At 39.7% G+C, this 13,675-nt stretch overlaps 1 protein-coding gene across 6 annotated transcripts in view; it reads right to left on the reverse strand.

Annotated features, from left to right (window-relative positions):
- TFDP2 (transcription factor Dp-2) overlaps positions 1 to 13,675 on the reverse strand; it is a 52,313-nt gene that overhangs the window by 30,156 nt on the left and 8,482 nt on the right. For all 6 annotated transcript variants that reach the window (XM_056498855.1, XM_056498854.1, XM_056498853.1 and 3 more), the window contains exons 2-3: positions 12,130 to 12,223; positions 6,367 to 6,433 (exon numbers count right to left, since the gene is read on the reverse strand). In XM_056498855.1, the coding sequence (XP_056354830.1) occupies positions 6,367 to 6,433; positions 12,130 to 12,171 (109 nt within the window). In that variant the 5' untranslated portion in view covers positions 12,172 to 12,223. The remainder of the gene's footprint in view (positions 1 to 6,366; positions 6,434 to 12,129; positions 12,224 to 13,675) is intronic.

Here is a 13,675-nt window from a genome sequence, read left to right on the forward strand (position 1 = left end):
TAGAAATCCTACTTACAATCATAATCACGTGTACAAAATATTCATCCATAAATAAACCTTCAAAGCCTTAACCATTCCTCATGTGACTGTCCCAGAGCGTTCCACTGTCATAGCTGATGTAAGCCAACCACAGCATGCCACTGGATGGACTAAGCGACGTCTTTACAACTCACCTAAAGTCAGCAGGCAGCTGCATGTCACAATAAAGTCCCCCATGCCATCTCCAATGCAGCATGTTCCCATCCCAAGATGTTTATCATCTTCGTGATTCCCAAACTGCTTACGGATCTAAGTCATCCTGCCTTCCACAGAGAAGGGCAGCTCTGTGCTGACAGCCCCAAAATACTGCTGCTCCTCCTCTATCCCAAATTGCATCTTGTACCTCGATTATTTGGAATTAATGTTTAAATCAAAACTGTTGTAGCAGCACTGCTACCCCGAGTGTTCAAACTGTTGTGCACAAGCCTCTGAAAGGCCTGAGCACATTGGCTTATCCACAGACACTGTGGTGGCAGCTGCAGCTGCTCCTTTCTCTGTGACAGCTTCAAAGCAGGAGAGCTGGGAACTGATCAAACCCTGGCCCTGTTCCTACACGCAGCCTGATGCAGCGCAGGGAGCGATGGGTCTGAGGCACAAACAAATATGAGGAAGAGCTGCCTCTGTCTGGTAATCCAGAGTCAGCCTGGATCTAGTGGGGTCATGAGGACGAGGATTGGTTCCTGGAGAGCTACTAATGTTCTCTGGCACTGCAGACAGCAGCTGAAGCCATCTGAGGTGACAGGTCCCTTCAGAGCAGCACAGGCACCAGCCCTCTCCCCTAGGAGCCAGGCAACACTCAGCTTAGCCCACATGGCCCAAGCTGACTCAGTGGTGATACACATCCCTGTTTCCCTGCATGTTCTCACATCAACTGCTCACCTCCACTGCCCAATTTTCTTTTCTCACTTGATCTCTTTTTACATTTTATTTTAGTATAGCTATGTTTTCCATAAGGTTACTGAAAAATGATAAATTCAACAAAGTAACTCCTCTGCAACAGGAAGCAGAAGCTACACAACAGAAAGGAAAAAGGATCTTCTGGAGTTTCAGCACAAAAGTAGAAAACATGTAGATTTATTTTGTAAGAAATATTCAACAGATATATGAGAAATACAAACAAATTGAGACTAGGATATTCTAATGTTCTGTGTAGATTCTTTTGGCATCTGGAGTAATACTACCACTTAATATTAATTTTCTAAAAGGCAAATCTGTATGTGAAAATATCCTCAGAAGCAGCTTGCATCTCTACTGAATAAAATTAATAAATTATTCAGCCATGTAACTCACCTAGAAAAACAAATATGAACCTCCCACACTTGCAAACCCAGCCTCCCAGTAAATCTTCACTCTGTTATGAAACATTTTCTATGAGGTAATGCCAGTGAGCACAAGACAGTAATTCATGATTTACATACACTGTGTTCCCATGCTGAGCCCAAAATAGTTCTCTCACTTGGCAGTTTTACTTTTGCTAGAGGATTTTGCCCAGGATTTCCCAAGCTGTGCCAGCATATTCCATCAAAACCTAGTCCCTCCCTTATTCCAGGCTGTTGCCATCAATGACGTGTCACTTCCCAGTACTGCTGTAGGAACTTTCCTCTTTTCTGTTGCAACTGAAACTTTTGACCCCATTATTTCCAAGATCAGTTCTCATACTATTTCTCCTTGTCCCTTTTCTTACCAGAAAAAAGAAATAAATGAGTTTCTCTGGTGCTGACAGCATAAGGTCACATGGCCAAGCGCAGTAAAATTGTGAAATGTCAGTTTTGGCTCCCAGCTCTTTTACCACAGGGCTACACTGTCTCCAGCTACACTTCCCAGCCTGCAAGAGGCACTGGGCTGTCATGTTTGTCTATGCCAGAGTGTCCATGTGGGGCTCACAGCCCTGGACAATGAGCACAGCAGCACAGCCAAAGCACACAGCCACCACCCACCACATCCAGCACTGGCACAGCTATTCTCTTTCTCAGCATGCACCATGCAGACTGGGATCCAAGGGACCCAGCTGAACCTGGGATTGCTTTGAACATTTGTATGGATGCACTTCCTTCACACACACATGCAGACCCATGGCCAAAGCCACACAAACCCACCAGATTTACTGAGCAGCCCTGGAAAACCCACTAATAAACCACTAAACAGCAGCTACTGCTGCCTTGTGCCTTCATTTACAAGGCTCCCTGGATAAATGAACATGGGCACCATTGGGGTAACTCCTGTAAATACAAGGGTCATTCAAATGACTTGATCTTGATTTTAAAAAGACATTTGCTTATATTAGGTGTCTGTTTAAATGTCTTTTTGGCCAGAGTTACTGTCAATAAAAAAGATTTTCATCTTCTAATCCCTATACAAATCCTTCATTTGGCAGCAGTATTGTCAAAACAATCTTAAGAATTCACCAAGTTTTCAAAGAAATGTTTCCCTACCCTTGGTCTTACTTTTAATTTTCTTCACTGGCAAATATAAATGTGTGAATGTGTAGATTTTTAAATATAAATAGGATGAAAAAGAACCAGTTTGTTTTTATGAGTGAGGTATTATCCACAGTGGCCAGAAAGAAAGAACAACCAAATTTTTCACAGTAAGAGGTTGCTCTTTGTGTTTGTCAGCAGTTGAAAAAATAGTAAACAGGAAGTTTTATCAATTACAAATAAAATATATCCTCCCTACCATTTTATTTTTTTCCAAATAGCATCATGGTCCAGATACTCATTAACCTCAACTGCTTCAAATATTATTATTGTATCATTATATTATTATATTTAGAATGAAGTAGATGTGACAAAACATTAAACAGATTTCTGTATTCAACTGCAAGCAGAAATATCATCAAAGTAACTATATATACTATCACAAAGCAACTGCAAAGACTTTAAACATTACCAAATTCTAAATAAATGCCAACTCTTAATAACACCCATCATTTGGGGACAAAAAAGATTACACTGATTTATGTCCTGGGGCACAAGAGCAGTGAGTACAGTGATAAGCTGAACACAATGAGACCCATCAGCCTTGAGTCACGGTAATCTCACTGCATAGATGGAAAAGGTCAGCACAGATGGATCAAACTGGAATGATTTGTATAATAATACTCAATTCTTATATAATGTTTCTCAGCAGTACTTTCAAGGCACAAAGGAGGCCAGCGTCATTATTCCCATTTACCTATGGAAAATCAAGCACATGGGAAAGAAACTCACTTAAAACTCTCATAGGGAGGCTTTAACTGCAATACACAGAAAGCCATCCCAAACTGAGCCAGTGGATAAATGTATGTCTCTCTCAGAACAAAAGCACTTTGCTTCTACATAAATTTTTTCTCCATCCTTCAGTCACCACTATTGTTGCTTCTCAGGGAGAGAAACTAGTGTTGCTATAATTTCATATTTTCAAAAACCATCATTGCTACATAATTATTATTCTTCCTGGCACTTGTGCAATAATTTTACTGGCACACAAAAAGAAAAATTCAATTTAAATCTTCAGCTTCAAGCAGTCACAGATGAAGTTATTCATGTTCAAGTATGCTCACATGCACAACCTAAGCAGCTCACCAAACTCAGTTTAAATCATTATGTGACACCCTAAACAGCTTAATTTCACATAAACAACATGCACTCCTATACAAATACAAAGCTAAAGAGATTTTAGTGATTTTTTTTTTCCTTGTATAACTAAATCTGTTAAGTCTGCAGCTTAGTTGCAAAGATAATCAGAAACAATGTCAACTGGAGAATCTATAGAATCTGTCACAGCCAGTTTGAAGGAGACCATGGCTGATGGGGAGAACAGCCCAGCCAGCTGGGGTTACACACAAAGCATACACCAACAAAAAACGCCATTGAATTTTCAGACAAAACACCAGGGAAGTTGGTAATTTGGATTTCATATTCAGAGCTCTAAACAAATGTCCACTTTTTAAAAGTGTCTCAATGAACATCCATATTTAATAATACAGCCTACAGCTTGACAATGATGGCAAAAACTCCAGCTCAGAGTGTGAGATAGCAGCAGCCCATTAGGATATTTTGCAATAACATATGGGGTGTGTCCTCAGGGTCCTCTACTACACTGAGACATTTACTGATTTCCCATATCAGTATATAAAAGCATATAGAAAAATGGAATTATTGTCAAGTTATTAGTACACAAGTATTTTCTTGGTACATTTCTTCATTTGTGCATTGCACAAAATTACTGGGATAAAAACCTAACTTTAAAAATTCCATAGAGATGAAAGAGATCTGTAGAAAAGAAAAAAATTAATTGGGCAGACAGTTTTTCAACATACTTCAGGCTTACATTGAGCAGTACAGTTTCAGTCTTTTACTGTTCAATTTGAGACAGGAGTTCAAATCTACAGGAGTTAACAGCTGTATGAATCTGAAAATACCAGGCACAGGTCTATGGATAGTTGCTTCTGATGCCTTGGTCATTTCAGCAGATCTCTTCAAGCATACAATGAAATACTTCTACTACAGCAGCCCCATGCACTAAGTTTTTAGAACACCAGTTCTGTCAGGACTTAGTAAAAGATAGGTACTGTGTAATAGAAAGATGCATTGAAACAAAGTTCATTGTGAAGTTGTATTAGAAGTGAAGACTCCCACCCAGAGCAAGCTCTCTACAATTATGGTATGATTAATGGCTCCTCCCTCATGGAGCCTGTTGCAAGACTGGTGTTCTATGGCTGGACTCCCTTTTCCCTCCACAGCAGTAAACAGAAAACATGTAAACTCACAGGAACTGGAAATAGAGTAACAAAAACAGTATTAACTAAGGACAGCAGGATTCCTCAAAACCACTGTGTGAGTCTACATCAGGGACTTTAAGGCCATAATCCTGTACCTATGGCCCCAGCAGCAGCAGAGCTGCCCATTCCCCCTTGCCCTGCGGCAGCGTCTCCTCCCCCGGGCACGCACGCGGAATCCCGGGATTCACCCGGGCCCTTCCACCCCCAGCCCCACCCTGCTGCACGACGGAGCCTGCACACCGAAGGGGCTGATGGCGGCCACTAACGGGAGCTTTCAAGTGATGCCTGATTGCAAATCTTGATTTTATCACAGGGTTTCACACCCAGGTGACTCCAACAGACCAGGGAGCCTTGGGACTCCAAGCTGGCACGGAGCGCTGAAAGCTGCACACATCCCTGTGCAAGCACACGGGGAGGGGGCGGCTCTATGGGGCAAGAGGTAACACAGACACACCCTCCGCTTGGAATCACCACAAAAACGGATTGATTTTCCATTTTGTAATAGATGTGAACAGGATTACAAAACTTCAAGCACTTAACTCAGCGACTGAGAGTGTCTCCCAAATAACTTTTAAATTCTCACCTGCAACTTTTTCTCATGAACTCTACAGCAGGTCTGGTTGAATTCATCACAGCTTGCAACAATTACCCCAAACCAAAAGCAGGCTGCCACTATCCAACTCATTCACAAACCTAACTACACCTACTTAAGGACCAACTTGAACTATGCCACACTTGGTCTTTTTCCCTACCATCACAACACAATAATCACAAAACAATGAAGCACAAAGGCAATTATCTCACCAATGTGCAATAAATAATTCTCAAAGGCCTCCATCAGTCTGTCATGTTCTGCAAAGTTTAGAAAACTAGGAAGATACTGTAGCTCCAGCCATTTTCTGTTTAGACTGTCTCATTTTTTCAATCTTTTAGGTTTGATGGCATGAGCCAAAAATCAACCTTCTTGCTACTACATACATTGGTTTATTGCAGTGGATAACAGCAAACCAGTATTTACTTACAAAGGTTGATTGAAATGTTTCCTGAACTGCAAATCCTTGAGTTTTCAAAGATAGATAAGGGGTTTATTTTACTGGAATACCATAGCTGTTATAAGTGATGATAAGTTGTTTTACAGTTAGAAGTGATTAATCTAGAAGTGATAAGATAAAACAGGAGAGGACAAAATACAATTATTACTGTAAATTGTGCAGAACATTTAGAAGCATAACATCATGCCTTGTCTGTCATTTTCACTACAACAGAATCAGGGAACTTTAAGGGTGGGGTAGAAATCAGGAAATTCAGCATATTATTCACCATCAAGGAATGAAAAAAAGGGCTTACTTTATCCTTTTATTATTTTTTCTACACCTTCTTTTCCCCTCTGAAATTCTGAAAACCTTCGCATCTTTGCTACTGACACTTACATGTCAGTATTAAACAACTACCAGTAGGGATGTATGAAATATATTTCCATCATTTAAATCCTGAGTATCCCAAATGTGAATCAACCATATGTAGTAAATAAGTCTTAATGTACATATTGAACAGAATTCTCTTACCTTTTGTTGGACTCTGGTTCTGATCTATAAATCCTTTCAAGTCTCCATTTGTGGAAGTCACACCAACCTGAACAAAACATTTTTGAAGTCTTAAAATATGATAACCTTTCTATGTTTTCTAATATGCAATTAACAATATTATGAAAGCAACTTTCTGCATTATGAAACATCATAATCCTATGGACAATAAAGTCTAACAAGAGCATGAGACTCAAGGCAAGGTATCCAGGACATTTACTGTGTATATATGAAAACAAACTCAACTTTTAACTAAGTTGTTACCTAAAAAACACCCTGAATATTCTGACTGTGTACTACGTATGACCCAAGCAGCCCATTCTGGCTATTATGGTATAAGGCACCGTCCCCTCCAAGTTAAAGGGAGAAACTGCCATCACTAACACAGCAGGAATCTGCCCATATCCAGTTGCCTCAGTACTAAGCTACACAGTCTACAGGTCTGAGATGTGACTGTTGATGTATTCTAAATACATTTCCTAGTCTTCAGACATACATTGATTTACTGAGGGCAAGTTACTGGAAACATGGAAAACTTGTACATAATAGTACAACTCAGACTTTGGCATGCATATAAAGCATAGGAAGGTGTAGTTTGCACAGAAAAATACAAGATCACAGCTCCTGGATGAGGAAGGAAAGATACTGGAAGTCCCTCATATCCCAACCTCTTTTTAAATTATTATAAAATTTGAGGACTTCCATAAATCATTGGGACAAAGGGTTCCACTATCCAAGTTAAAAGAAGGCAATATATGATGAAGGATCAAACAGTTTCCTTTATTTTACAGATGTATGTAGCAATAATGGAAACTATGCTAGAGCCACTTGATAATACACTCAAGTTGGAGCATAATTTAATTTTAGGTAAATTAAACAGTAGCAACTTAACTAAAATAAACTACACAAGACAAAAGAATACCTACCATAACCATTCAGTCTCGCAATTCTGATTAGAGACCTTGTATTCAGCAAACAATTTTTGTAGGGGAAAATCTGCACACAGCATTGTGACAAACCCTTGAAAATAGTTCTACTAAGATTTTTTCCCCATCAGGAGACAAGTAAGAAGAACAACTGTTTCTGCACTACTCTGACTGTAAAATACTGCCCAAATGAGCTCAGTTATGTGTTTCTATAAACAAGCCCTTGCAGATGCTCAGTACAGCTCCTCAGTTTATCTCAGACATTGTCAGTATGGGACTGGCTCTTTCCTGCCCTTCCTGGCACACCCAGCTAGACCCTCCTACACTCTTAGGCGCTGGGGCTGTTGTGGTGTCCCCAGAGGCTGTGTCCAAAGAGGGATGTCCCATTTTCCCTCCCATTCCCGGGCTGCCTCCCAGCAGGTGGCAGCGGTGCAGCAGCGATGCAGCAGGGCTGGAGAGAGCCTGAGCAGGAATGCCCAGACTGGAGTAGGGTGAAGGAAGGAAGACATAAAAAAAACCCAAAATGTCTCCTTAGCACAGTATGGTAACAGAGCCATAGGAGAAGAGCAGCACTCCAGGATCTCTTGTGGTTGGGCACAAGCAACACCCATGTGGTAAGAGGCCACTGTGGTTCCCTACACTGAGGATATGTTCTCGAGATGTTTAACCAGAGGTCGGCACAGCTGGAAACTGCACAATGAAAAGCACTGAAAGGCTGTTCTAGTGCCCAGCCAAGGGGAAGAGGCTGCACTGCTGGCTCACACCTCTGCTGCCTTCACCCAAACAACAGTGTCAGCTCCTCCCAGGACCCCTGCCTGACTCTGTGGCAACTATAACAACACAATTGGGAGAAATTTTAAAGTCAGGGGAAAAACAGGGGTCCGCAGGGATAAATATGTTAGATTACATGCCTCAACTCATTCCAAGATCAGGAATTACAAGGAACATCTTCAAAGACAGAACTGAAATTTGTTCACAACTGAATGTTCAGCTCTAGAGCTACAACTGTACATTTCCCTATTAATTCAGATTAGTGTTTTAATCAAACACTAAAGATGATGTACATATACAGTGTAAGGATGAAAATTCTAACTTTTACATTTAATTCTCTGAAAGATTTAGAAGGAAATGCAACAAAGGACTTGAGAGGGTCTTTTTGTATGTATGTTGTACTTGTGATCCAAATGACACAAAATTACAGAACTTCAGTTTGCTCAGAAATATGCAGTTTTCATTACAATGGTCCTAATAGCACATTCATAAAGAGCAGCAGTTTTCTCAATTTTATAATCCTTGTATCTAAGTTTAAAAGAGTGTGAGAACAAACTCGAATTTCATGAGAACTAAAGTGAGACATGTGGCAGATGTAAATGAATTTGTTTCCTTTGCAGAATGATCCTATCTAAGCCCTCAAAAGAAGCAATGTGTGATGCAACACTATGATACTGCTGCACAGCAAGACCTTTATCCGATTCCATCTCGGTGTTCAAGAGGTCCCAGGCCACATTTGTTATCTGAGACAGACCTCACACTACTTTTGGGAATCTTGTACTGTAAAAACTCCTAGGCTGAAACCAGAAAACAATCCAATGCTTAACTGGGATAATTAGTTACTTTTTGTACTGCTCATGTGATACTTCTACTTTATAACACTAGTCCAGAGTGTCTGGATTACTGGGCACGGCAGGAGCTGGACTCCTGCTTCTGTTCATCGCAGCACAAGGAATCCAGCCATGAGGGAAGATGAAGACAGGACCTGGCAGGCCTACATACTACTAAATATCTTTGAGGTTTGTTTGCCTTTCCTGTTAGGTGACTAAGTTTACAAACAGGGTGAGGGGAAAGAAAAAAAAGAATTACAGCCAGAGTCCTGGATGGGGCCAGCTGCCACGAGTAGCTTGCCTTGTAGCCCAAGTCCCTTCTGTACTGCTTGGCTGGGCAAGTCTCCATGACCAACCTCAGCAGTTAAACTTTCTTCCATGCTGACAAGGAGGATTATCACAGCCACTTAACTGACCTTATCTATGGCAAGACAGCAACCCTCCGAGAAGCACTGGCAAATAACTTCATAATCAAAATGAAGAGTCTTACTCAAAAAACCCGCTGAAGTTATATCACTCATTTGTTTGAGAACTGAAACTAAAAATTTGTTTGAGTAAACGAAACTAAAAATAAGTTTACCGAAAAGTATTTGCTCTTTTTTTATTATTATATTTTTCTTTTTTTATTTGTTAATATTGTTTTGGTGTCTTTTACCTGAAGGACCGATGGGAAAGGAGATACAAAACAGGCAAGAAAAAACACATTTTATCATATAAGTAAAGAATGAAATAACCCAGTTGGACAGGGTGATCTGAATTACATCTGGGTACAATGTATATGGTAGGCACATAAATATCTCTTTTCCAAGAGAACCTGTAACTTTTATTCAACATTTTATTATTCGTAGCTTCTTTGGTTGTGGATTAGTTTTCTAAGGAAGGTCAAATTACCCACAAACAATATTCCACAAGCACGTATCAGAAAAGGTCCTGCATTTAAAGAAAATGAGCAGTGAAGCCAGCCTGGGTAAGTTTCTCACCACACACTCAGAGTCAGGAAGGAAGAACAGCAATGGGGAAAGTTATTCATCCTGCATCCACATTCAATGTACAGGAACATTCTAGCACATGTTTGAAGCACAGGCTGCCTTGGACAGGATGTTCAACACAGCTTCTTGCAAGGTGAAAAGCCATTGCAGACACAGTTCACTGCATAGGGTTGTGATGCAGCAGGAGCACAGACATGCCCAGCTGAGGGGCAGTGATTGCAGAATGCAGAGGTGGCAGCTTCCTGCTGTGCACATTTGACAGAAGATACATGCCCTTCTAGAGTCTCCTGGAAGATGCTCAAACTCCAGCACTTTAAAATTTCCTTTCCTTGATGCTTCAGTATAAAGGAAAATGATGGAAGTACTCTCATAAAGAAGCTCTCTTCCTCAACTCACTCTGCAGATCACTAAACCATTTCTGACACTGTAACAAATACTAACCTTACTTTTGAAATAGGTTTGGAGCTGCAGAAACCCCTCAGGCATATACAGAATCTAAACCCTGCAACTCTGCAAATTCAGAAGCATTATGGCCTTCTAATAGCATCAGGAAACACCAGGGCTGACACTTGTTCTGAGCAACCAAAGTTGGGAAAACCCTAAGAAGTGCTACCAATAAAGTCACAAAGCATATGATCGCCATATGAACTGGTAAACATGAAAACTGAGTCCTACATTTATCTGCACCAGAGTAGTTGGTTTAAAAAAAAAACAAAACAAAACAATAAATATTAGGTATCTGACTAGGTTTGCATGAGTTTGATATGCAAAATTTCTAAGCATGCACACCAATAAATATTTCTTCCCTAAAGTAACCATAGCATTGTGCTGAAGTAAACAACAAAATCATATTTATATTTAGCACAAGAGTAGGTTACCAGACTGAATTTTCAAAACCCAAAGCCCTGATGGAGCCCTGAACAAAGCACCAAGCAACAGGGTTCCAGTGTCAAAAAGCTTTACACAAAGCACCAGAGTAGATGGCCTCCTGAAATCCCTTCCAACCCATGCCACTCTATGACTATTACACAACACTCCATGGATTTTATTGGGATTGGTATTTATCCTTTGACTGCATCGAACAAAAGGTCAAAGCCACAAATGACCTGGATTTGTGCAGCTGTCCCACATACATCAGCTCTAGTACAAATAAGTAGTTCTACTGAATATGACCTATGAAATAATAAGCAAAGGGCTTTGAACATACACATCAGTTTACTTTACGTCTTGGTAATCTTGAATCCAAAAGTGAGATATAAGTCACCTCAAAGCCTGAACTACACACCAAATGAAGCTATTAATAAAGCCAACAAATTTCCAACACTTGAGAATTAATTTAACCAAACTATGTCACTGGCAGCAGTCTTACCCAATATGCACAAAAACTTTTATAGTAACTGAGAAAAGCACAATCCTAGGCTACCTGCACTTTCATTGTGGGGCACTTCTTTGTTGGTGTTGGTTCCTAAATCTACCCAGATTTAACTAGAATGCAGGATGCCCTGTCAAAGGCAGTCAACAGCCAAATTGCTCAGGGCCCAAAGTCAGACTCAATTCACTCAGCACCAGGATTAATCAGAACTGTTCTCTATACAAGCCATGTACCTCAGGAAGCACAGCTAATTAGGCAGAAAATTAAGGTCAGGATGTTAAGACATTTCATAAGCTTCCTCAGAACTCGGGATAGAAGAGTCAAATATAGAGCCTCAAGACACCACTACAGGCTATCAGGATTAATGAGCAAGCAAAGAAATGAGAAGGCTTTCAGTCTTCTAGAAACCAAGAGTGTACAACAGCACCAAAATAATATGCAGTCTATTCTTTCTTGAGATTTGAGACTCAGTAGAAGGATTTTACGGAGGTGCAAAGGTGAGAAGATTCAACAAAATACGCAGCTTTCACGTAAGTTTGAAGAAATGTTAGAGGAATCACAGATTCACAGAATATCTCAAGTTGGAAGTGATCTGAAAGGATCAATATGAAAACAGCATCAAGCATTGCCTGTTATTAGCCTGACCCACGGCTGAGTAAACTCCACATGCTTAAAGAGCTTCTAATTAGTTTAAATTTATCAAAATACTGCAGAAATGATGGGGTAAATCGGACAAGATTGCTGAATTTGAAGGTCTTTGTGATTGATTTCTCACATTTGTCCACACAATTCTGAACGTCAAAAGTGACTGGCAGAATGCCAATATGAAAAGTAACACATTGAAGAGTTATACTTACATTTTTTGCCGTCATGTCAGACAGTATCGCTTTATATTTCATAAAGCCATAAGATACCCCTTTTCATCGTCACAGAACCTTTAAAATGAACATCCTGTAAGACAGTTAATGAAATGTCTTAGTTGAAACCCAAGCTTCCAATAAAATAATTGCCACAATAGTCAGGTTGTGCAGAGATACTAAAAATGCTCATTACTTGGAACAGGCAGAGATGAAATCCCTTATATGGATCAACTTACATAAAGGCCTGACTACATTAATGTGCTAGCAAACCATGTTATATCATTACTAAAGTTTTGTAACTAAAGCCATGCAATCTTTTGCATTTAATGCAGATTGGCTTTAAAAATGAAAGTGAATTACTTCTCTCCACTGTCTCTTTAGCCACCAACAACAGAGAAGGCTTTTAATGAAATATATACACACAGAAAACATTCAGAATTTTTAAGGAAATGTGAGGAAAAAAACCAAACCAATTCAGCTTTAACTCATCTTTTAAATATTTTCATGCTTTTTTATTAAACCTGTGTTGTTACAATATCAGAATTCCAGGAAAAGACAAAAATTTTGGTATACCAAAAAATAGTTTGAAGTGACTTATTTTTTAAATTAAAGCTTCCAGAAGTCTTAGAGAAAACATAAGAAAAGTTACAAATCAATGCTGTCAGCACAAACCATTTTAAAGATAGAATAAACTTGACAAAGTGTTTAGGTACCTTGAAAGTACTTTATAAGTACTATTTGCAGTTAAAAAAAGGACTCCAAAAGACATTTGAATTGCATTTGGATGAAGAAGAGAGAACTGTTCACACTTTGATGAGTGGAATCAATTCAGCAAAATTAGCAAGATACCTAAACTACTTATCAGAGTCATGACCATTGACAGCAGAACTCACCAACTACAGTAGCAGGGTGTATTCATGCCATTTCCTCTGTCTTTTAACCAATATGAAGTTTGAGAATGGCTTGAGATTGTCTTCACCTCCCTTCAGGAAAGTGCCAGGGGTTGTCTCAGTGGTATGTGTAACTAATGAGGAACTCTACCATCACATCCCATGACTGCTTTAATAGTTTTGGATAACCCAGGACAATTTTAAATTCTAGGCTGTTTCTATACATTTCTTGGTTTACTCAGACATCATATCAATTAAACTGTCAGTGGAAAACCATTTTATTCAACTCAGAGGTGTCCTCCACTTCCTGTTGACTGAGTTGTACTCATCTTCCTTTATTGCAGCCATAATTAAGCAGTTACTCCAGCATGTGAACACCAAACAGTTCTACTAAGACAATCCCCTGTGAAAACTTGTACATTTTAGTTTCAGCACAAAACATCCAAGAAAATAAGACAAATTTTTCTCTGGCTTCAGAGAAGATACTACAAAGAGGTATCTATTCCCACCCTGGGGAAAGGAGCTACTGGATTTGGTAGTAATCCTGAAACCTGAAGCCATAAAGCCACAGAGGTCATGGCAAGGAGCAAGTACTGAATCCTTGCAATGCATTTGAAAATTATGATCTTTGTGCCTATTCTTTTTTGACATTT

Source organism: Oenanthe melanoleuca, chromosome 9 (assembly GCF_029582105.1).
Source record: "Oenanthe melanoleuca isolate GR-GAL-2019-014 chromosome 9, OMel1.0, whole genome shotgun sequence".
In the NCBI taxonomy this organism is placed as follows: domain Eukaryota; kingdom Metazoa; phylum Chordata; class Aves; order Passeriformes; family Muscicapidae; genus Oenanthe; species Oenanthe melanoleuca.